This window comes from Lissotriton helveticus, chromosome 5_1, assembly GCF_964261635.1.
Source record: "Lissotriton helveticus chromosome 5_1, aLisHel1.1, whole genome shotgun sequence".
Classification (NCBI taxonomy): domain Eukaryota; kingdom Metazoa; phylum Chordata; class Amphibia; order Caudata; family Salamandridae; genus Lissotriton; species Lissotriton helveticus.
Window position 1 is genome coordinate 568,492,553 of NC_136065.1, and position 25,433 is coordinate 568,517,985.

Consider the following 25,433-nt stretch of genomic DNA (forward strand, 5'->3'; position numbering starts at 1 on the left):
CTTCAAGGGTCTCCCGTTCTGCCTCCGTGAGGGTAGGCAACCGAATGCCTGCCAACAAGTCAACCGAGTCCTCCTCCGGCCTGTCCGACCCCCTACTATAGACCTTCCGGTAGTGCAGTTCAAACTCCCGGACAATATCAGTTGGTTCCGTAATAACGGCCCCCGCTTCAGTTCGGAGCTCCGTCACAACTTTTTGCAACTGCTGTTTCCTATCTAGCCAAGCTATCAGCTTGCCGCCTTATCTCCCTGGTCGAAGATCCTCCCCTCCCGATCTCTAATTACATGTTTCGCGGCATCTGTGGCCAATGCCTTATATTCCGCACGTTTGAGCTGCATCTGGTGGGTCGCCTCTGATTCTCTCTGGGTAAGTGCCGTATCCTCCAACTCATGGAGGTCTCTCTCCAGTTGGACCAGGTGAGCATCCCGCTTCTTGCGGTGTCCCACAATCGCCGAGAGGGCCTCCCCTCAAAGTACTGTTTTAAAAGCCTCCCACAGCGTCACAGCGGAAAAATGTAGTAGTTTTAAGAGTTGGATTAAAGTTTGTCATTCCTAATATTCACCTGACTTTCGAGTAAGAACAGGCTATGCAGCAGGACTCCAGAGAGTGAGTACTTTTAAACAATGTTCAAAAGAAGAGGTGTTATGTTCGGATGTATGTCATCACAACGCATGCTTTTACTACGCATGCCTTTACAACGCAGGTTTTACAACGCAAGTCGTTACAACGACTTGCGTTGGGGGGGTGCTGGATAGTGGAATAGTTTAATTTACTATTCCAACTCCAGTCCCCGTGGATAGTAGGGAAGGTTTTGGATAGTAAATTAAACTATTCCCTATCCTACAGCGCCCCCCAGCGCAAGTCGTTGTAATGACTTGCGTTGTAAATCTTGCGTTGTAATGGTAGTGCGTAGTAAAAGTTGCGTTGTGATGGATGTTTCCCATTATGTTTCATTCAACAAATATAACTCCATCTCCAGTCTTTTATATCCTGGACATGATTTCTGAGCCTCTAAAATGTCAGCTTAACAAACACATCTACACTATTTATTCAAACACAGGCTGTAACTGTGTATACATTCTATCTTTTAAGAATACACATGAAACCCTTCGTTTTAACTCTTCGGGAAACATGGACATGCCATTATACTTGTCCAGGAATTAATTTGTCCATTTAAATATCTGTTCAATACTTTTGGTTGATTAGGTACATTTCATACACAAAATAAATGATCATCCATTTATTTAATGCTTTGTTTTATACTGGTTCCTTGAATTACTTCCATCATAATCGATGTGATACTGTCCAATTAAAGCAGTCCCTTGCTTTTCAAACTCTGTTTTATAAGCGTCCCTTTCAAAAAATCTAAACACACGTGTGTGTGTGTGTGTGTGTGTGTGTGTATATATATATGTATGTGTATATACATATATACTCATACAGCATATTAGTGTAAGTGAAATGAGATGCAGAGTTATTCTAAAGACAAATTCACATGGGAAATTCATGGCGCTGTAAGACTCTTTTTATTGCAGTTATAAACAAATTTATTAAAGCAATAAGAAGTTGGAAGCAGACAATGTAATCCTAGTGCTACAATAAATAATTCAGTTTCGTTCCCTTGCAAAACACGTTTTTTTCTCTTCAAGCAAATGTAAAATTGCAAATAACACCGTATTTCTGCTTTATTCTTTCAGCATCTAGAGCTAACAACCTCAGTAGGTGGTGGGAGGGGGCGGAGCTGGGTTCTTCATGCTCATTATCTTTTACAGGAAAAAACCATTTCACAAAAATAGTGGGCAAACAACCAATAGGATCTTGGTTCCGAGAACCACCAGTAGCTCTCTGGAGCTGCAAAATGTAGGACATTATAGCCCATTACGTTGAAACTGGGGTAATATATCCAGGCAGCTCATAATGGAATGGTAGTGGTGTATGATATTAAAATGCACACTCTTTAGCAATATAAAAACTTCAGTGGAAATATATAGTTTTAAAGTCTTGCCTCTGCATTTGAGGAATGCCTTTGAAAGGAGAATCCATGCAGATTTCATGATGGGTTTTCTGTTCACTAGCCAATAATGTGTGTTTAAATTATGCTTTACTGTAAATGGTGTTCAATTATCTACAGTGAACTTATGATTCCATACATATGTCAGATTGTCTGTAAGGAATTCAGATCCTAGAGCGAAAAGGAAAAGAGATGAAATGAGTGGAAAGATATATTTGAATATTTATAACAACCGAATTCAGCTATTCGCAAAGGAGAGTGAGCCAGTGGAGGCTTGCATAGGGCATGCTGCGGGGCAGTGAGGCGGGGAGGGGAAGGGTGGGGGGGTAGTAAACTCGGACATACAACGGAACGGAGGAAAGTAATTATTATGGTTCTCAATTTCGTCGCAAGTCCGAATATACCACCCCCCCACCCTGCCCCTCCCCCGCCCCGTTCACCACCCCGCAGCACGCCCTATGCGAGCCGCCACTGGAGTGAGCCAAACACTCTCTTACATATCCTTGAGGCACCTTCCTGAATACGTATTTGGGACGGACGGCATAGCAAACACACTATAACATATGTAAGAGAGGAACAATATTGAAAATGCAGTATAGATAATTTTTTATCTAGACGTCCCTCAAATAGCAGGTGAATGTCGGAGCAGCTGACAAAAACCTGAGCACAATCTTCAGGATTCATGGAAATGACCAATGGCATAACAAAAGCCCCTGCAGCCCAGCGGTGCGGAGGAGCCCAAGCTCCAGGCTCCCTTCGGCACTGTGCACTGGTGGCGGGCCCCTGGCCTGAGAGATCCTGACTGGGTCCGGAGTATGTATTTTGCGGGGTCCTCAAGTTTCGATACGCCACTGAAAAGTACTCAGGTTTATCATATGACTCCATTAGAGTCGGTGCTGGGAGTAAATTGCCACGGTCAATATTCCACAGATCTGGTCTAGACAGAAGGTGGTCTATAGTTTAGTCTCTCTGAATAATATTCCTTTACCGTTTCCACATTTTCTGGTGCTTTGTTTAATCCTGTGAGAGCAGGTCAAAACCATTGTCCAAGAAAGATTTGATAGGTGCTTATTTTGTGCTGGAGGTTGCAGGTGTGAGCTCCCGCTCTCATTTCAGCGACCAGGACTTATGTTTTTTATCATCAGAGCATGAGAGGGAAAGGCAGAAAAAGCATGAAGAAGGACGAGAAAGATAGGAAAACAGTGACAAAGCGGGAAACTTGCTGCAAAGTGAGGTGGAGAAACAGGAAGAGGAGGCTGATTGAGGAAAGAGGCATGAAGATGAATCATTAATAGACAGCCTCGCATTTAATCAACACTGTCAAATTGCAGAACCATTGGCCTCCTTCTAAACAAGCATTTGCAATGCAATAGGTCTCGCATTTGCGAGATTTTGAGCTTTTGGCATTGTAAATGGCAATGCTTAATAATTATGTTTGAAAACCAACAAGCGGTGCGTAAACACGCGCTTTCTACTTATGGTCCTTGCTTTCGAGAAGCAAAGCTGACAGTAACTGCGCCTCTTTTACTGCCAGCATTGCTTTTTGTAAGCAAGGACTAGAAGGAAATGTGCATGTTTACGCACCGCTTGCAGGTTTTCAGAACATATAAATAAAAGGCATTGTTATTTACAATATTAATAGCTCAAATGCTAGCAAATGTGAGACCTATTGCATTGCAAATGCTTGTATAGTGGAAGCACACAACTTCTGCCCAATCCAAACATGTATTCCTGTTACCAACATGTGGGCGGAGCCAGAGCCCCTCTCTAGTGATGCCCACCTAATTGTCTGGTGAGCACTGCACTGTCCATCCAGACCATAATAAACCGGTTATTCTGAGCTTGTGTCTGCAGCTGACCTGAGCTGCAAACCACAGGCCTCTCAGAGACCTTGGGGGGGCAGAGTCCGTTATTGGGGTTGGCCCTCTCGGGGTTCACTCCTGGCAGTCTCAGGGCACTGGACATGGTTACCAGTAAACCCTTCCCACCTCCCCCCGTACTGGACACAATTTCTAGCAGGTCACAGGCTGGCAGTGGCTTGAATGGGAAGTTCAAGGCCTGGGGGTATGGGGGGGGGTCTCAGTACTGAAGGACGGTGCGGCTGGGGTGGTAACACTCTACACTGCAGGGCCTGAATGAATGCATGAATCAGGTATATCGACAGAGAAAGGGTGGATGAATGTTCAGCGCCTGTATTAAACACCGTATACAGGGTGGTTGTGCATCGCCGATGACGTGTTTGTAGGACATCTCTTGTGTCGTGAGCAGCAGTGCACTATGGGTAGGTCGGCAGTCTCGGGAGCTGTCCCCCCACTCTGTGGACCCTGCTGTTCATGTCATGAACGCGACAGCAGTAACTCCCCATCTCCTGTCCCTACAGATGTAGGGCGTCTCTCCTGGGGATCCCCGCTGTGACCTCCCTGTGACCCAGATGTTAGTAAGTGCTTCCCACAGCCGTGCTATCCCTCCCTCCCTAACAGAGGCTCCTGAAGGCCTGTTTACCCAGGCGGGGCAAAGGGTACATGGTCACCCATAGAAACCTGTACGATCATCCGCGAGGAGCTTGCAGAGGAGCACACAGTGCACTCGCAGCCATTTAAAGGAACCAAGAGCGCTGGGGCCCATAGAGTGGTCACCCAGCTCTGTAAACAGCCTCAGTAAACAGTTCCACAACCCTGGGCTGTGTGGAGACTTCTGGGGGATGTAAGAGAGGGTGCTTATTTAGAGGGTTCTTCATCCCTTAACTTCTGTAGCGTGTGTGGGCCTCCATCCGTCCACCTATCTACATATCCATCCCTCTATCCATCCAACATGTATGTATGTATTTCTGGATGTATGTGTGTCTGTCTATCTATCTCGCTGTCTATCTATCTCGCTGTCTATCTATCTTGCTGTCTATCTATCTATCTATCTATCTATCTATCTATCTATCTATCTATCTATCTATCTATCTATCTATCTATCTATCTATCTATCTATCTATCTATCTATCTATCTATCTATCTATCTATCTATCTATCTATCTATCTATCTATCTATCTATCCATCTATCCCTCTATCTATCTATCTATCTATCTATCTATCTATCTATATATCTATCTATCTATCTATCTATCTATCTATCTATCTATCTATCTATCTATCTATCTATCTATCTATCTATCTATCTATCTGTCTATCCGTTTACAACTCAAAACCTAAAACGACATCAAAGGTAAAAGTTAATATATTCAACATTGTGCCTTTTCCCCTGCAGTGCGCACACAGCTCATGACGTCACATATTAAATCATCAACACCATCATTGTTGACGCATATATATCTTTAGGAGTGTAAGTAGCGCCAACTGAGCTGGGTGCATATATTTATTGTTCATTATCGATTCATCCATTGATATAGCGCCACTGCGACGGCTGTCCCAGGCGCTTTACATTACACCAGTGTTGTCAAGGGACCAATCACATTAAGGGGGGGGGTCGGATCACTTTGAAACTCGCCTTGGCCGCAAGAGGTTAGCTTTAAGTCCGAAGTTTTTTTTACAACGCCTCGTCCAGGAATTGTCGAGAAAAGTGAGCCTTGGATTGTTTGAAAGATTGAGTGGGAGGTCACCAGTCTGACAGTGGGTGGGGGGGAGGGAGGTTTCTAGGGTGTCATGGCAGCCCCAGGGAGGGAATGCTGCTGAACAGTTAATGTCTGAGTCGAGGGTTTAGGGTCACAGGGAAGAGTTTTATGGCTTCTTAGTCCAAGCGCTTCTAATTTCAACTTTTTCTCAGTCCATCTGCAGAAAAGTACAAATAAGCATATGCTGGGGGAAATGAGTTTCTCATACTTATGCATTTTTCTACCTAATGTTTCATATGTGTGACATTATATGGCATCTTTCAAGAGAAGAGTTTTTTTTTCAATCAGGTTATCTAACAAATGCAAAGTATACAATCGCTGCTTGTGTGGCATATTACTTCAAATTACTTCAAATTGTATCCCCATAAATATAATGTTATCTTCTGTACACACAGTTTAAAGCGCAGTGGAGTATGGCAACTTATATTAATTTTTAAAAAGTTGCAATGGTTAGAGAACACAGGAGCAGCAACATGTGCCCTCGGAATGCCTGTGAGCCATGCCTATCTGCATCACAGCCCTTGTGAAGACTTTTCTTATCTGCTTGTTAAATAAACAAAAAGATAAGAAAACGAATCGAAACGAATCGGACACAGGGGCGTGGATGGAAGTCCCCTTCTTCATACTGAACACTAAAGCTCTCGCAGGCGAGGAGCGCATGCGCTCCAACGCCAGGCCGAGACCTAAAAACTGGGGACTCCTGCACTTATATTTATTTTCCAAATTAAGTACTAGTCTTGATGCCCTTGAAGCCTCTGGACAGAAGGACACATTGCTGCCAATCGAACTGGAAAGAAGAAAAAGTTGTTGAAAGGATCAGGTTGTCCCGGTTCGTTTTCTGACTCTGCTCTGCTCTCAATAGATCTACCGCTTGAGCTTGAGTAGGCTTTGTCCAAAATTGACTGGCTTCATAAAGACTGATGGTGAAGAAGTTGTGAAATGATAGAAATGCTATGAGCAAAGTAGGCGCTACTTAAGGCTGAAGCGGAGCACAAGGATGTAGGACTGAAGAAGCTGCTTCTCATGGTCAATTCTTTTTGGAGTGACTAGAGTACTGAAGCTATGGCAGGTGGCAGTAATATGTTTGTAAACTGAGTTTGAGTAAGTGCTCTAAGCTGTAATTCCTTTTTTACTGTGGGAAATACCACTGAAAGATTATTGTCGACTATCTCTCAGCTTCCTACAGAGCTATTTGAAATAAAGGACTCCGAACCTCTGTAAGCACATCCTCAGGTATCCCCCAAAACTGCAGTGACTTTAAATAACAAATCTTCATAGTTCTCTCAAGCACAAAGCATGGGACACCACAAAGGCCCCATCTCTGAATCTTGGGGTTGGAACTTCTGTTTCGTTGGCGTAAATCAGAATCACAGTTGATAAAATTAATGCAAACGTGGCCACATTTGTTGCTGATAACCAAAGCGAGATATTTTTGTTTCTAAAACCCCCATATTATATTTTATGTAAATCCAGTATCTTGGGTAATTTAGGGTATATGATCTTAATTGCTCAGCTGAGGCTTCTCGAACACATTTTAGATAATTTACTTTGGATTTTGTTTTGCAGTAATTAATAGAGTGTTTTCCTTGCATAGTGAAGGCTTGCAACCCATGAGAGTGGCCATGGGTCTACGTTCAAAACATGAAAGCATGCATTGGGTGTTATATATTTTAATGCGTACGCCTGACATAAAAACATAAAAATGTTTAAATTATTCATGGCTTTGTACGATACAAACATTTGGAAACGGTGTACCCATTATTGCAATAAACAAGCATTTGCAATGTAATAGGTCTCGCATTTGCGAGAGTTTAAGCTATTGGAATTATAAATGACAATGCCTTTTATTTATCTGTTTTGATAATTAACACATAAATAAAATGCATTGTCATTTACAATGCCAATAGCACAAACTCTTGTAAATGTGAGATCTATTTCATTTAAAAGAAGCGGCCACCATTGTCCCGGGCTGCTTGGAAAGTGAAAGCGGGCATGGTGCACTGAATGTTCCAGGAAAGCATGTTGTGCCCTCAATAGGAGAAACGCAATAAAGAAAATAGTGCTTATAAACTGCACAACACATATCATGTAACAACAGAAGTGTAAGGGTCAGTCCTCATGGGAGGTTTCAAATTAAGAAAAGGCGGTACTAAGGAGAGACTAACATGCCTATTAACAAATCAGAAGCCAGCCTTTACAAAGGACAATGACGCAAGCCAATGAAAGATATGGGGGAGCTTCAAGTCCATACTTAAATACAGCATGCCTCGCAGAGCAGCGCATGCCCTGCCCAGGCTCAACCTGAAAATGGCAATAGCAAAATGAAACCTCAGACGTTTTAACGTTGTGTGGCTGATGCTCACATTGGAACAGAAAAGGGTTGCAGGTGCAATGTGTACAAATATCATAGCCATTGACCATAGCTAGTTTCAAGCCTGTTTGTTATTTGTTTTATACCAGTCAAGGGCGGCATGTCTCACGGGTGTTGGGAGGCAGTCGCATGGGGGAAGGGGGAGGTGTAAATTTTAAATTAACAAAATAAAATAACTTACCTTCGTCAGCCCGGTCCGGTCCCGCGTTGCGCCGTCCAGCGTGTTTCTGCTCCTCACAGGAAGCAGGCAGCCTCCTTCCTCCGCTAAGTCGATCACAACATTGCAATGGCAGCATTGTGATTGGCTGGGACGCCGACCGCACAGGCATCTATGGGGAGGCCATTTTCTCCATGTAGGCTGCATGCAGTCTACATGGAGAAAAAGGAGAGTGTGTATGACTGGTTTGGTCGGCCCTGGGGCTGACCAAACAGTCAGCGCCCACAACAGTGATCAGGCCACTCCTCCCCTGCCCTGGAGCAGGACCGCCCACACGCATGCCCCCCCCCCCAACCAAACCCCTCTGCTTTCTCGCAGTGCGAGAAGCAGAAACATAAAGTGGTATTTATAATACCATTGTGAGAAGGCAGTGAGGTGACACTCCTCCGCCCATGTGGAGGAGCCGCCCCTGTTTTATACCAAATGGAATATCTCTGTATTCCACTGGCTTCACCTCATAAGCGTCCATGAACCTATTTCAAAGCATGAAAACATGCATTAATATCGTGCATTTTAGTACATAAACTGGATATTTAAACTACATGTGTGCTTAATTAGTGATGGCTGTGTACCCGACAAACATTTTGAAATGCTTTCACTGCTATTGTGAAAAGGGGGCAAAAGCCAAAGGCAAAATTTAAGCATCTTAGGTTTGGGTAACTGAAGCGCACAGTGTTGTATTGCTCAGGTGCACAAGTCCATCACATTGGACTGGTGGTCAGCAGCGAAAAAAGACAGGCTCTGTCTTCAAGCTCACTATATCTGCATTTTTTGCACACAGAGTTAGTTTGGCAAAAATACATATTTTGTCCATCCTTTCTAAAATAAAGCCTTGATGGGTAATAAGGGCAAGAAAGGACATGTTTGTTCCACCTTTTGAAACAAATAATTATACAAAATAACCAACAATATTGAATAAATTGGGTAACGTGACTTTTAATTTATATTCCAGGACTCTGTGATTTGAACGGGTCATTGGAATTAACCTAGGGGGAATCTAATCTTTTTATAAAGCTCTCACTTGCATTGCCTTTTGCTAGCTCCGCTTTGAAATCCAAAATCCCTAAATCAATTCTCCTTTCTGATTGGATCTTTGACACGGTTCAAGGCGCACTGCTCATTTGTAGATGTTCAGCTAATTGCTTCAGACACAGGAGTTACCACTCTTCACTCTCGGTAATGAAAGCTGTTCAAATCCAGGGACAATGCTTGTGACAGGCTTTGTTTTTAAAGACGTCCTGTTGTCTTTCTATTCTCACTATTTCAAAATACTCATTCTTTGCTGTCAGGAGACTATCCGTCTGCATTAAATTCCTCAGCTTAGCTCTGGTTACTTTCACTGCCCTTATGTTATGTTTCAATGTAGAAGGAAGGGTGGAAACAGGAGGCCAAGTCAATTCTACCTATTACAGAAAAGATTTTTAACCCCTCGCGTGCTTGTGACGGAACCATTCTGTCACGAGCCACGGTGGGGCTGTGCTGATGACGGAATAGTTCCGTCACGGTCTGGCCGCCGCGCCTGCACGGCGCGGATTCCGCGCCTGCGCTGGGCGTTCCATTGAGCGGGCGGGGCAGTGACGGAACCATTCCGCATAAGCACAGCGCCACCGCAACTCGTGACGGAGTGGTTCCGTCACGAGCATGGCGGCGCCGCGCGGCCCCCCTCCCCCATTCCGCTGCGGCCAAGGGGTTAATGGGCGTTTGTTTATTCAGGCATAAGATGGACGAATAGTAATGTTTGGCAAACTGTTAATAAAGTTGTTTACTTTTAATTTCTATTGTGTCGCACAGGCTAAAGGGCATGTTTTAATTTATACCTGGTAATTGGAAATTTGGTGATCAAGTAAAGTCACATAATGTCCTCCTATGTTTGTTGGCCAGATACTTATCAATCATTGATATACGGAGCTTTAATTTTACCCCACGTTCAAATGGTGTCGAAGCACCATCTCATGAACAGACATAATGTATGACCTATAAACAATTCCCATTCACTCAGCCTCTGGAAAAAACAATTGGTACCTGTGGCTTTATATCTCTTATACCAATGGGCTGATTCATTCCTCCAGTGGGCAGAGACATCCATAATTAGCATCTGTGAAAATCTGATTGTGGTCTTTAATCCATTGGCCTTGATATATCTAAGTTATATTAATGATGTAATCATTGTTTCAATATGATAGTCATGGTCCCTTCCCCAAACTTTAAAGGAATATGCCATATTAATTTTCTTTTAAACATGTCCGGAAAACATATACAGTTATTTTGTATTTTCTATTCGAATTCTCTAGGGACATATTTCTGAAAATACAAGTTATCTGCTAATGTCAAAGGATGCCTCCAGAGTGCTTGGAAAGATATAGGGCCATATGTAGAAAAATGTTTTTAGCAGACAATTGAAGTTTATACTTTTTATAGCATTTAATTCTGGAATGTTGAACAGACTTCTTAAGAGAGGTGTAGCTAGACAATTAGCAGCCCATGGTGGTCCCTGCTTTTGCCGCCCCACAGCAACCGCATGTAGGAGGGGGTGCTGGTGATTTAAATGCATTTGCTGCCCTGTGACGGCCACAGGTAAGAGCGGGGGAGAGGCCGCCCCCAAAATCATGCTAACCCCCTTGCTACACCACTGCTTTAATCCTGGGCCATCAAGGCTACTTGGGAGAGGCTTTAACTCAACTTAAAATCTTTGGTTTTCTAAAGGTTAGAATGAATTTGAAGGTGGGCAGTATCTTTTTAACCCCTTGCATGCTCGTGACGGAACCGTTCCGTCACGAGCCTCGGGTGGGCTGTGCTGGTGACGGAACGGTTCAGTCATGACCCGTTATTCCGCGCCTGCGCTGAGCGTTCTATCAGGCGGGCGGGGCCGTGATGGAACCGTTCCGTCACAAGCACAGCTCACCTGAGGACCGTGATGGAGCGGTTCCGTCACGAGTACGGGAGCTCCGCGTGGCCCCCCTCCCCCTTAGCACTGTGGCGGAATAGCCGCCGCAGCTAAGGGGTTAAGCAATATTGGCTTTGCTTCAAACCATAACCATGGTTGTACAGATGCCATGCCATCTATTGTTTACTGTAGTCCCCATCAAGCTTGTAGGCATTTCTTTCTTCATGCATGCAGTTTTTAATATTGTATTGTAAAAGTTCTTAAAATAAGCCTGGTGTTTTTAACAGTTTACCATTAAAGAAGTCAAATGCGCACAGGTAAGGTTCAGATATCCCTAATGTGCAATTATCTTAATAGATTTACTTTTTCGAGGCCATGAGAGTGGCTGAGACAAAGTTGTGGCTCATACCTTCTATTTTATCATGTGTGCAGCCTTTGTGGCTTTACAACCTGGGGTGGGATGTCTTCCCTTGTACTTACAGGGATTGATTTTAAATGTTTGACCCCTAACAACTCAAGACACTGGCCTCGGCTTGATGGCTTGGGTCTTTTCTCAGCGGAATTGTGTAGTACTTTAATTTTCAGCACACCTGATTCCCCACTGGCAGGAGCATTGCTCTTCCGCTTTATAGGGTCAGGCTGAGCAAAGCTCCCTTCCTCTGGGAACAGAAAAATGCACTGTGCCCATTATTCACAATTGCTGCTCCTTGCTTCCATCGCCTCGCGCCGCAGGCTCCACGCGCTGAACTCTTCTATGAAGGCACAGTACCTCGGTGTGGAAAACTCGTTTCTATCTGTTCATGTTGTATTTTACTTTTCCCACGATAGGAAGTGGACAGAAAATTACCCCCGCGGTTTGCCTATTATTTGCTAAAGTAGTTGTACTTACTAACCTCATTTCGCTCAGAAGATTAGCTGTTAGATGTCTTCTTCCAATGTCTGCCCATACCAGTCTCTCCTGTGACACAGTGGCGTAGCTTCCATTGGTGCAGCTGGTGCAGTAGCACCAGGACGGTAGGGCTGCGGGCCCACCGAACTAGATTATTGCTGTATTTCACAGTTCAAACAGGGACCAGGGGGACCTCTTCCTTCCTTGCACCAGGGCCCTTGACAGACTGGCCACGCCACTGCTGTGAAAAGATCTGTATCTTCATAAATGTTTTATATGAGAGATTCAAAAAGGCACCTTGCTGAATAAAATCTAATAAGACCAATGACAATGAAATTGTTATATTTCAGTGCAGGTGGTAATTACTGTTTTTAGGTCGAGCCTGGGCAGCGCAGACACTGCTCTGCGAGGAATGCTGGTTCAGGTATGGACTTGAAGCTCGGCCCACTCTCCGCCCATCTTTTCAATTGGCTGCTGGAACTGTCTTATGTAAATATTGGCTTTTGGTTTGTTAATAGGCTTATTATCCCTCCTTAGTACATCCCTGTCGTGTTTTGTAACCTCCCATCAGGACTTGACCTTTTACATGTGTCCTTACTGTATTGATTGCACTAGCTGTTCGGGAGAACTCTTTGCTTAATTAATCTAAAGAGCACTGGTGGGACGCCAGCGTTAGCAATGGCGGAGGCTTTTTTTGGGGTATTTGCAGCATGCAATGCGTGCTTTCACTTTCACAATGGGGCCACATGCAGGACGGGGCGCGCAGCTCACCCAAATCTTTGTTTGTTTGTTTTTTTCAGATTACTGGGTACCCACTTTTACATTTTTACCACGTGAGACGGTCTGTTTTTTCACACCCTCTACTTTTCTTTCTTTCCCTTTTCATTTTCTCTCTTTTTTCTTCCTTTTCACCTTCTTGACTGGTACAATTTCTCTGTCCTAATCCCCATCGCCACTTAATATTAGGGGCGCAAGTGTTTGCACCCTGCTCAGGAAATCTGGATCGAGCACAGACCAGCAGAGGACCCGCATAAGTGAATTCCGATGCTGTAAGGATTCCGCAGCCCTCGCCCTTGTCTGGGCCTTGTAAACTGCGGTCATGGCCCCATAGGAGGACGGGAACTGTTGCATGTACTCCTGGCCGGTGAATTCAATCTGGTTTGGGAGAGCTGCGAGAGGTGTGAGCTGATGCAGTGCAGATTACTTTGTGTACTGCCTGGGAAGTGAGGGACGCACCGGGTGGATCACTGGAGCGAGGGAAGAGTGAAGTGGTGGCCTGAATTGAATGGCGCTGCCGTGCTGGATTCTTGGTCTGCGAGCCCACTCTGAGGGAGGGGACACCGAGGTGAGAGACAACTGCTGTCAAGCGGACAGCGAGCGCATGGCCTGGAAAACAGTAGCCGCAGAGAATCCTGTTGCTGTTGTTGGTGGGGGGAGCTGTGCCTGCTGTTCCTGCAATGCACCGCTAGGGACCATGAGTCCCAGGATCCAGAGAGCCATGCCTGCTGTTCCTGCAATGCACCATTGGGGACCAGGAGTTCCAAGATCCTCTTGGTCACTGGAAGGGCTTAAGTGCGCAACGTAGACCCGTGGCGCGACCAAGGGCAGGTCCGTCGGTGCATGTCGGAGGCTGGGCTGGACTGGGACCCCCTCTAACATTTCAGCAAAGGATAAAGGCCCGAAGGATGGGTAAGAATAAGACAACCCACACACCTGCCGAGGAGGTAACTCTGACTTCTTTAGATACCATTCTTGCTAAAGCTGCCACAGTTATTGCCAATGAGATCTCCCGCACTGAAATGAGAATCTCGATGGGCCCAGTGAAGAGTGAAAGGGGGCTGCTATCAGCTGTGAGCCCCAACGAACACAGAGGCACATTTAAGATCGGATGGCTTTTCCTTCTATGAACGGAAAGAGCGCATTCACTCGCGTCTGGACCTCCCGCCAGCTGCTTGTCCCTAATTCTGGCTAACACCCCCGAACTTCAAAATACTCATATGGAAACAACTGAAAAGTTGATTCTGAGAGCACATCACTGGATTACTATACACACAGATGACTGCATTGGAGGCCAAATTAATATCCTTATGGCGAGAAGGGTGGCCTGGGTGGGAAACTCTGAAAAGTCAATTGGGGGGGACTGTGTTGTTTTAACTTTCAAACTACCCTCCATGGTCCGGAATCTACTTAATTTACTGCCTAAATCCCCTACACTAACATCCCAGATATTTGTTTTGCTGTTAGTTTTTTTTCTATAAACCAGCAATCCAACCTCCAGGGTCAAGAGTGTCGAAGGGCTTTGTTAGCGACCCTCACCAAAGGCATAATCAAACCTAGACAACACTAGGAATCACCTCCATACCAAATAGAAATCACTTTACTGCATTGACAGATCTAGAAGCCTGTGATTGACTTACAACTGTGGAGGAAACTTCCAACACAGTAATCAGAAGAGCATTTGAGGGGAGAGGATCTTTAACCCAATCCCTGGAGAGTAATGACTGGTTCTCAACCGTCACATGGAATGTTGCAGGTCTTAGCCAAAAAATGACAGACTACGAACGGATCAAGTATATTGCTTCCATTGACTTCATCTGCCTTCAAGAAACATGGGAAATAGGCCCTATTCACATAAACGGCAAGGGGTGGCATCCTGACGCTTATAAATAAATACCCTAAGACTTGAAGTTTTTTCTTCCCAAAATTATTCTTCATGCTACAACATATTAGATCTTAAAGGCCCATGCGGTAACACTGTATCTGTTATAAATTATTATAACAACAACAACAACTTTGGTGAAGAGATGTATAAGATTGTAGATGTACTCAAAGGGAAAATGAATAACTTACTTAATAACCGTTAGAATGTGCCTAGTATCTTATGGGTGGGGGACTTTAATGTGCATAGTTGTCCCTTTTCTTCAAACATGACATGTGGTCTAACGGATGAGAATGGAGAAAGTACCCATTTTTCATACAATAGCTATGGTGATGCACTTAATAGATGTATCATCACTAGAGATCTAGAAATTATAAATCCCTCTTCTGAGATAACAGGTCAGCTTCAAAAAACCTTTGGCTCCACTACCAATGGCTCTACCATTGATTTTGTAATAGTGTCAACATTTTTAAAAGGTACCTTTAGAGATATTAAAACCAATTTCTCGGGGTTTAGTGATCACGTGGACATATCGTGCCAATGGTATTGGGAATGGATTGCCGTCAAACGCCTAAATACATAACCCCCATTATAGGGAGGAAAAATGGACTCGTACTGAAGTGGGGGATATAAATACGGAAGAGCTGATTCCCCCAGGTTGTAGCAACCAGACAAAATTAAATTATGAGTTGCCATGATATACATAGTGAACCCGAGGGAGTGGTAACAGCCTTTGAGATAATCCTGGAAGAGGTTAGAAATAACCTAACAACAGATGGCAGAGCTCCAAATAAAAAGGGACCGGGTTGATTTGACCATAACTGTAAAAAATCACTAGCAATCTTCCACCGAGCCCTTAAGAGGACCCAAGAGATGTGACTGAGGTTAAGCTCGCCCGGCATCAATATAAAATTGCAAGAAAGAACAGATTAAACCTATTAAAGGAAGAATCCTGGGAACAATTGCACCATGCCTCTGTCTCAAAGAACTCTAGGGATTTTTGGGCAGTAATTAAACACCCATTCCTCAATATTTTCAAAAATATTTGAAGGGAAGAGCGTGGGAATTCTTTTACCTTCAAAACATATGGCACTAACTACCAATCCCACTCTTACTTTTAATTTAACTGAGATTAAAGATCCCCTCTCCCAGTGCGCTAGTAATAAGACACTAAGGGCCATATGTATCATCAACCTGATTTGCGTTTCTGAAATAGCGATTTTTTAGAAATCGCTATTTCAGAATCGCAAATTGGGATGTATGTACAAATTCACAATTTTTTGTGTGAATTCTTAGTATTCCTTGATTGCGATTAGCAAATTGCGAATCGCAATTAAGGAATACTTTCCCATTCATTTCTGTGGGCCAGGAGGCCCATAGGAATGAATGGGAAGTTATTCTCAATTTGTGATTCTCAATTTGAGAATCGCAAATTGAGAATATTTTCAAGGGTGCAGGGGTGTCCAAAGGACACCCTGTTGCACCCCTGAAATAAGCATGGGTGCACATGTGGCGCACATACATGCCCTAAGGGCATGTATTTGCATCACATGGCACTCTGAAAAATGCAAAAATTTGCATTTTTCAAGGAATTCACAAATTACCACCAACTTGAAGTTGGTGGTAATTTGCGATTCCTTAAGGACAATTTGCATTTTTTTTTCTTCATACATTGCATTTAAGGAATCGCAAAATTTGCGATTCCTTAATGCAATTGCAAAATAAGGAATCGCAAATTTTGCGATTCCTTATTTTGCACCAGTTTTCCTTAATACATACCATTTTGCAAATTCGCATTCGCAAACGCTGAAATTTGCAGAATTTCGGCGTTTGTGAATGCGAATTTGCTTGATACATATGGCCCTAGGACCAAATGGAACGCCAATAGACTTCTTTATCAAAAAAGCCTGAACTATGGGCCCCAGTTCTTACTAATGTTTTTAATCCGATAGCTACTACTGGCCCACCAGAGTCATGGCAGAAGTCTATTTGAATACCCATTTACAAAAAGGCCAATAAATCTTCCCTATTGGATAGTACTGTAAAACTACTGAAAAGACTGGAGGAGTGGGCATCTGCAAACAAGGCCCTAACTCTGTCTCAATATGGCTTGAGGAAGGGTAAGCTATTTCTAAAAACAGTGGTCCCTAGATAGTTACGAATTGGGGCAAACAATAAACATATGCTTGATAGACAATATGCTCTTAGCAACCCTCTTCCCAGTAATTTCACACGTATCTTTTGATTACAGGGCACCCATTGCTGGCGCCTGATTTTTAATCATTCTATCATGGACAGCTACCGCGACGTGAACCCCCTGCTCTAATTCTGGTAAAACTTGCGTTACCCACTGGCTCGCAAATTCTTGTCTCACAGGCGGTATATCTCATGGCCTTTAATAACTCTTTCTATCCGCTGATTTCACAAATTGATCGTCACATGCCTTTAACTTGGTTATTTTCCCTTTTCCCTACCTTCCTCATTTACCTTTCTATAAGCCAGCAACTTGCACACGGCCTTGAACACCTGACTAATTAGCTGATGTCACTATCACATTATCAATCATGTGTATGGTCTGCCCCTGCCCACCGTAATTAATGCCCTTTCCTTTTTCCCCCATTTTCCCTCCTCATCTCTCCTTTACCTTTGAACATGTGTCAACCATGCTGCTTATATGTTCCTAGACATGAACATTTTGAATGTCTAGAATTGCTCGTACCCAGGCATGAAAAAAACCAATGTCCTGAAGATGATCCCATGATTTTTGCCCTAGGGATCGAATCGTCGTTGACACTCCATGTACCATATGTTTTTAAACTCTGTGGATTACATTGTACAATGGTACTTTCATGCGATTCAAGTCTGTTAAATTGTATGATATGCAGACTCGTTTTCCCTTGCCTGAACACCCCCCTATTCTTGTTGTCTGTCTATGTTTGTAAGTTGGAGCAGGTTGTGTCCCACTTGAAATTGTACATGAATCTCCTTCTATGCAGTTATTTAATCATTAAAATTCTGTCTGGCTGGACAAAGAGCATATAGTCTCTCTAGCATATGTTTATTGTTTGCCCCAATTTCGTAACTGTCTAGGGACCACTGTCACATCCAAGGTCCCTGACGTACTGACTTTTGGGTTCCTTTGTTGTTTAAAAAAATTGAGGATGGGTAAGGGCACTCAGGACAAGTGTTTCAATCTGAGCCTGTTAGTTGCGAAATATACCCAAGTAAAAAAGATGGGCGTTGACGAAGCAAACATCTCCTTCATTAGACAACTATATTCGAGGGCTGTACTTGCGTCCGCTATGGGACCCAGGGAGAATGTATGAGATGGTTTCCCATCACTAGAGGAGTGAGTCAGGGGTTAGTCCTCGCTCCTTTTCTATTTTCCTTATACACAAATGGAGTAGAGGCTCCCCTTATGGCTTTGACCCTGGACGTTCCATCTATGAATAAAGCCTGCATACCAATATTACTCTATGCAGATGATGCAGTTTTAATTGCATGCACTGGTAGTAGCACTACAGAACCTGATAGAGTCATATGTCTATTTTATGGAAAAATTGGACCTTAAAACGAATGAGGTCTTTATCCTAGTGACAGGCAATAAAGCTAAGAAACCCCTAACTTCCCATATTGCAGGGCGAAAAATCACACAGACGGACACGTTCTCCTATCTAGGGGTAACATCTGATAGGATGGCCACGTGGTCCCCAATGGTGAATAACAGAGGGTTACTGTTGGGAAAAAGTAATATTGCTTACTTTCTTTAAAAAAAAAAAAAACAGGGATTGAAACAGATAGATACTGCAAAAAAGGTATAGCACGCAAAATCTGCTCCAGTAGCTGCTTATGGCGCTGGAGTTTGGGGCTGCGTTAATTCATTGGCCATACGAACGATAGAAGATACCTTCTGGAAAAAACGGTGGGTCTCCCCTATAGTTGTTCAAATTTTGACTGCCATCTTGAACTGAATGCCCCCTATATATCTGATAGGTATGGCACCAATCCTTTTGTGCCACTCTTTATGGCAAAGGGAATCCATTCATTTGACAAAACAGTTTATCACGAATCACCTCACATTAGAACATGTACAGAGGATTCCTTGGATTATGTATATAAAAAACATTTTAATTGCCCTGGGTTGGGAATTGTATTTGAAACCCCAAGTAAATGTTTGTGTATATCAAGTAAAACTATAAAAACTCGCTTTCTATCCTTTATGGGTGAAGTAAGGCTCAAAAATAATAGTAGTAAATATATGGTCAAGGTTTATCTTGATGGACCGCAGCTCTCATTGGGACAACCGACTTACCTGTCTATGGTGAAAAATCCCCACCATAGTTTATTTTAACAAGGTTTTGATTAAATCTTATCCCATGTATGCTGGGTTTTCCATTAGATACTTTTTCTCTTAAAGCTCTATCAATCTGTCCTTGTGATGGTTTGTTGCCCCAAACCGACTTGCACATTTTTTTCTTTTGTAAATTTGACCTTGATCGTTGTAAAAGATTTTTACTTCCAATTATGTGCAATGATAAATTTAAACAATCTCACCTGGGTCTGTTCTTTCTAAGAATGTTGTCTGACCAGCTGGTCTGTTACTGTGTTGCATCTTTTTTATGTCTTTCCCTATAAAACAGAAACTTGTAAAATTGCCTAAAATGATTTATTGATTGTTTCCTTTTATGCTGCTTTTATCTTTTTTAAAAAGCTTCTTTCTTTTTAATCGAATATTTTTAGAATGTGTATTTAATGCTTTATAGTGCACTTTTAGGATTAATATGAATACTGATTGAATAAAGCGAATTTGAATTTGAATTAGACTGGTACAGGAAGCTTAGTGGGGGATTAGGTTCTATCTGTGTGCGAACCCCTGAAGATTGATTTACAGGAAGAGTTGCTCTGCTTGGCCCAGAGGCCTCCCCGTCACTTCTGTATGTGAAAAAAACTCCCTGGAAATCCATGCTTAGCATGAGGCATACAGAATATGGCTGGCCTGGCACAGCCCTTCCTCTGGTGCCCGTGTGTCTATGGGCGTCTTCAGGCCATTATGTCTTCTCCCTACTTTCTGACACTCACCGCCCTCCATTCTGGGTTCCTCTGCATCCCGGGGAGCTCCAAAGTGTTGGTATCGCACCCCGGCAGTGTGAGCCCACTGCTGTGTATTAAAGACGTGGCTGAAACAAAGATGGAGTGATCCCTGGCCGGAAGTCCATTTGTGACATGGCACATTGGGCACAGAGTTAAAGACACCGCCCTATGCCTAAAAAGATCATCTTTGTGTTTATATAAAGGTTCAGCACCTCGTATCGGGCTGTAAGAGCTATATAAATGTAACAGTAACATAATATCCATAACACCGCAATATATGGCTAGGGTGCCTTTCTTGATGCTATGGGTTGTTGCTGGGAATATTTTCTGGCTCCTTGGTACTTCTTTACGGCAGGAGGGTTCATTAACCATCTGATCTTTATTATTCACTTTATTTCTACTAGGCGCTATAATGTTGGCCAACAGAGGGATACCGCAAACACAGGTTGGATTGTCTTTGTGGTATTACATTTAGGCATGAATGATCTCCCGGCTTCAGACTGGCAATCTTATACTGAAAGCCCTCTTCCACCTCTCCCAGTGAGTGGAACAGCTGCTTTCAGCTCTGCAGCAGAAGGCCTTGGCGGGGAGCCCTTTGGGGCTTTCACCATATGCGCCACAGTTACATCAGATCTGAATCCAAGGGTGCCTTGATTGGTGGTCAGCGACGGTAGACACACGTATGCATTTTATGTCCTCTGCAATCGTGTAGGCTAAACACCTACTCCTGGTCAGATTGGAGAAAGGTGTATAAATAGCTAGATATGTGTGGGTGTATGTATTGTGCATAGCAAGTGTTTATGTACTGTCAGTTGTGCCACCAGCATTTGCAAATGCCAACAGAACCTCAACGTGGCAGTGTAGAAACGTAACAAACACTACCAGTTTATTTTTAAACTTCATGTTTTTTCAGGTAATATGCTTAATGCTTTTTATTTATGTGTTGGTTTTCAAAACATGTAAATAAAAGGCATTTTCATTTAAAACGACAAGCGCTTAAACTCTCGCAGATTGTACTGGCGGTGATAGAATTAGCTTAAATAAAATGAGTATTGAAAATAACTGCCCCAGTACTGAACATAAGCCGATAAAGTTCAGTGTAGTAGCATATTTCATTCTTCGTAGTGTTAAAACCTCTATTGTTACTGGAAGGACTGATTATATTGTGCTCTAAAACCATGAAATCACCACAACAAAAATTCGATACATTTATTTTACAGTGTACCGACATTCCAGACTCTAACGGAAGAAATACTCAGTAAACTCGCCGACGTCCTTGAAGAGGTAAGTGTAGAACGTCTTTGAATTCTTGAAATGTTTGATTTGTTATACAGAGAAGAGCAATGTGTTGAAGAACTGTAATCAGTGAATAGATTTGCTAGATTGAAGTACTCGAAAAATATGTAGTATTTGATATGTACTAAATAGAACACTTTTGTAGAATGAAGATTAGGTGTAAAACCAAATGTTATCCTTATTGTTTAGGCAGTGTATATCAGAAGTGCTAATTGCCTAAGGAGGGTGTTTACAATGATGTTATCTTTTTGTTCAAATTCAGTAAAAACATTTCAGAGAATAGGAAAGACAGACATTATTTTCAGCTTTCCACTCAATTGAAGGTAAAAATATTACCACCTGTATCCAAAGGGGGCAATGAGGAAATGTGGGATTTAGGTTTTGTCAGGTATTCAGGTCATGCACCGATAAGCACATTAACCCCTTGGCCGCGGCGGTAATTCCGCCGTGGCGCTGGGGGGGGGGGGCGTGGCGCCGCCAGGCTCATGACGGAACCACTCCGTCACGAGCCACGGTGGTGCTGTGCTTGTGACGGAATGGTTCCGTCATGGCCCCGCCCGTTCAATAGAACGCGCCGCGCAGGCACGAAATCACTGCAGCGCAGGCGCGGCGGCCGGGCCATGACGGAACCATTCCGTGGCTCGTGACGGAATGGTTCCGTCACGAGCATGCAAGGTGTTAATGGGGTGTTTACAAAGATAAACCTCCATTCCTGATTTGAACATTTACTCCGAAATTGTAGGGCAATATGTCGAATTAGAACAATAGTCTGGACTGTGGAGTGGAAGTCCTTGGCAGTAAGCAATGTTTTGAGTTTTTAAGTGACTAGAGGGAGGTTCTCACAGGTGTTGTGGTGTGAGTGATTTGTGAGTTCGGAGACACATGTGTCTCAAGTCACAATCCAGTTAATTTGACCTCCTTGATTGTGGTTGGAGTGAGAAAGCATCAATGCTCACCTACAATAGCAAGTGCAATTTGATTATGGATTTTTGAAAGCATCTGATGGGGATGATTTTTTTTCCCAGGATTTATTTAATTGTAAGAAATTCATTGAGGGTCACCTAGGAGACTTGCTTGCCAAAGTATAATGGTACAGATGTTTTGAGATGTTTTGAGATGATTACATTTAAGTACAGTTGGGTGTCATCAGCATGCTGGTGATTTTAAACCCCTATCTCCCTGATCAATCAAAATTCTTAGAGGTTCCATGTATAAATTGAAGAATATGGGCTTAATAATAGATTCCTGGAGGACCCCATCAATGACATTGAAGGGGTTACATATGTTATTGCCCTTCAATGACATTGTTAGGAATGAAGAAACACATCCAAGACCTCACCTCTAAAACCAATGAGATTGTTGGTGAGCCACATGTAATTACTGATATTTAACACTGTCAATAAATCAAGAAGAATGGCGAGGAACACATTGTCTGACATGCAATAAATGTCACTTAGAATCTTAAGAAGAACATTAGCTATACCCTTTTGAAAGCTAGACTGGCCTGTGGCTAGCAATGTGTCTTGGCCAATCTGTGTGGCCAAGTGGCCACATACTTCTGAATTACTTTGCCCAGCCATACTGTTTCAAAGGCTGGTTGTTGGAAAGCGCATTTGAGTCATCCATTGACTTCTTTTAAAAGGGTAGTGGTTCATCTAGTTTAAGGTGAGTCAGAGTGGATGACCTCTTTCATAGTAGCACTTACTAAGGGATGTCAGAGTTTGCTACATAGGTGAAAACTCTTTGTCTAGAGGTTTCTTTCTTTGATTTGTTTAAACTGTAGATCATGTTCCTGATTTTCAAAATGTAGTCTGAAAAGTTATTGGTGGCTGTTTATGCCGTTATTACTTTGAGAGTGGCAATGTTAATCTCATGTTAGTATTTTTTCTTGCAGATTTTAGAGCAGAGAGTGAGTTGGGTATCTTAGAGGATCTCCAGTGCGTCTCTAGAGTTTTGTTTTCCTGTTTCCTTGAGAATAGATCATCTGAGAACCATTGGTTGTAATGTTGGTCGTCACAGTCTTCGTTTTCATTTTCTATGGACACTTGGGTTGAATACCTTTTGTACTTCTTTGATGTAGTTGTTAAAAGAAGTAATTAACTTTGGATAGATGATTGTGTTGTCTGGCACTGCACTTTAGGCATTAGTGAGGTCGTGATCATTTATATGACTGATATAGCTTCAAAGAATAATTTTGGATGGTGAATTTGCTGGTGCAAGCCATAGCATTATGTGAAGCAAAATAATGAAATAATCCTGCCATTTCACTTAAGTCAGACTGAACCAGCCAACCTCAGTTTTATGGCATATTGCAAGATCTAGGGGTATATTCACAAGGTCGTGTGCTAAACATCACCAAAAAATGCTTACGCACCTTTACACATCGCAGCTGATTGTGGTAAAATAACACTGTGTCAACATGGAATTCACAATAAGGCGGTAGCATGCAATAGTTTGCTGAAACTGCGGCCAATGTCCGTGATACAACCACCTCGAAAGGAGATAAAAGCGCAAACCACAACACAAAAAAACGTGCGAAGAGCCCATTCACGATGAGGAAAGCAGGGATAAGACCCCCATGCCCGCGACACATACGACAGGCGGGAATAAGCACAACAAAAGCCTGAAAAAATGTGACAATCCAAACAGAAAACAACAGCCAAGTACAATGGAGGCAACCCGAGCCAGCACTCAACCTCACAAGCCACATTAGCAACAAAACATTGTACATGGCAGGCCTTCTCGAACAAGGTGAATGCAGCCTGAGAGCGAAGGTGGACAATGGAAGAAAACCAGAACATCCTGAATGATGCAAAGCGCACAACCAATCAGAAACACGCCGACAACAAGACGGCAGCAATGCACACCGGAGGTGGGAGGCCAGCTCCATACCAGGAGCTGGATGACATGGTGTCGACCACATCAGTCTGGAGACGGTGGCAGGACTGGGGACCAGAACCTGACCAAAACAGACACAACAGCAACAGGGAGAGGAACCAGCAGGGACCTGGGGGAGATGGGCACAATGGCACACATGCACAATTAAGTTCAGCACCACTGCAGACAGACCATGCCCAAGAGGGACAACACCAACCAAGAGCACAAGTCACACAACTCGGCAATATCACACCACAGAACAAGCACAGAAGTGGAAACCAAACTGACTGAAGAGGAGAAGGGTGAGCCAATTCAGAGCTGAAGGGACATCTCACACACAATGCAGCACACACATATAGGAAGCAGTGCACCACAACCTCAAACACAATGTGGCACAAACACCAACATTTGTGCAACCGAACACAGGACACAAGTGCACCTGCCTGTGGGCGGTAAACAGCCACATGCATCTGGCTAAGCACGACACACGGACATGACAATGAACAAGGACAACCCACAGTCGTGATGGGGTAGCAATGCACGTATGGCAGGGAGCCAGGGAGCCCATAATACACACATTGTCATACAAATCAAGACACAACACTGTTGGAGACAAGTTAAAGTGCGGAAACTCTACCAACAAGTGTGTGCCAGTATGGCCAAGAGAAGTGGCATGATATCCAGACCAATGCAGCATCATGTCTGAATGAGGAACGTAGGACATCGCTCATGTCCACCTCGGGGAGTCCATCACAAACACAAGTCCGTGCCAACCCACGTTGGTTGTCCACGCATGGATCATGAGTCCAGGCAAAAGCATCCATGTCCACTGTTGTTTTGGGACATGTGACCAGATTCCCAATATGCAACCAGGCATTGGGACACGTGCAATGGGTCACATCCAGTTGTGGATGCGGGTACTTTGTCACTCGTCCATGAACGCATCTGCAGCTGCGTAAGCCAAAATCTCCAATGAGCGCTCGTCGTCCAACACATCTGACATGTCATCAACGTATCAATCAGCTGACCTGGACAGATGTGCTGACTCCAAACACTGGACCCAATGTGCACCAAAGCCCAATCGGGTAGTGGCTCAATGTGTTTTGTTTGTTTGTTTTGAAGGTTTTATATTGCGCGAACAAGACTCTTGTGAGTATCAGAGCACTTTACATGACAAGTAGAAATATATACAGTATATATTACGATATAGTGAACCACGAATTAAGTAAGTAAAAAGATACATCTAGATCAAGAAAACGCAGTGCGATGCTAGTGCAAAATGGCAAAGATAAACAGAAGGACGAATATAAGCGAAGAAAAGCAAGTAATATAGTTCAGTGAATAGAACATAGAGTTCACGTGGATTGAGCCATGAGGATAGCTTTCACTTCTCTTTTGAAGGAAGCAGAGGAAGGGTTCATTCTAGTTTCACTGGGCAGAGCGTTCCATATCCTTGGAGCCATACCGGAGAAGGACCGGTTATATGTGTTTTTCTTGGCAAATCGTTGAGGTTGTAGGAG

At 43.4% G+C, this 25,433-nt stretch overlaps 1 protein-coding gene across 2 annotated transcripts in view; it reads left to right on the top strand.

Annotated features, from left to right (window-relative positions):
- PRKG1 (protein kinase cGMP-dependent 1) overlaps positions 1-25,433 on the top strand; it is a 2,371,600-nt gene that overhangs the window by 1,706,210 nt on the left and 639,957 nt on the right. For both annotated transcript variants that reach the window (XM_078642916.1, XM_078642915.1), the window contains exon 5: positions 20,961-21,024. In XM_078642916.1, the coding sequence (XP_078499042.1) occupies positions 20,961-21,024 (64 nt within the window). The remainder of the gene's footprint in view (positions 1-20,960; positions 21,025-25,433) is intronic.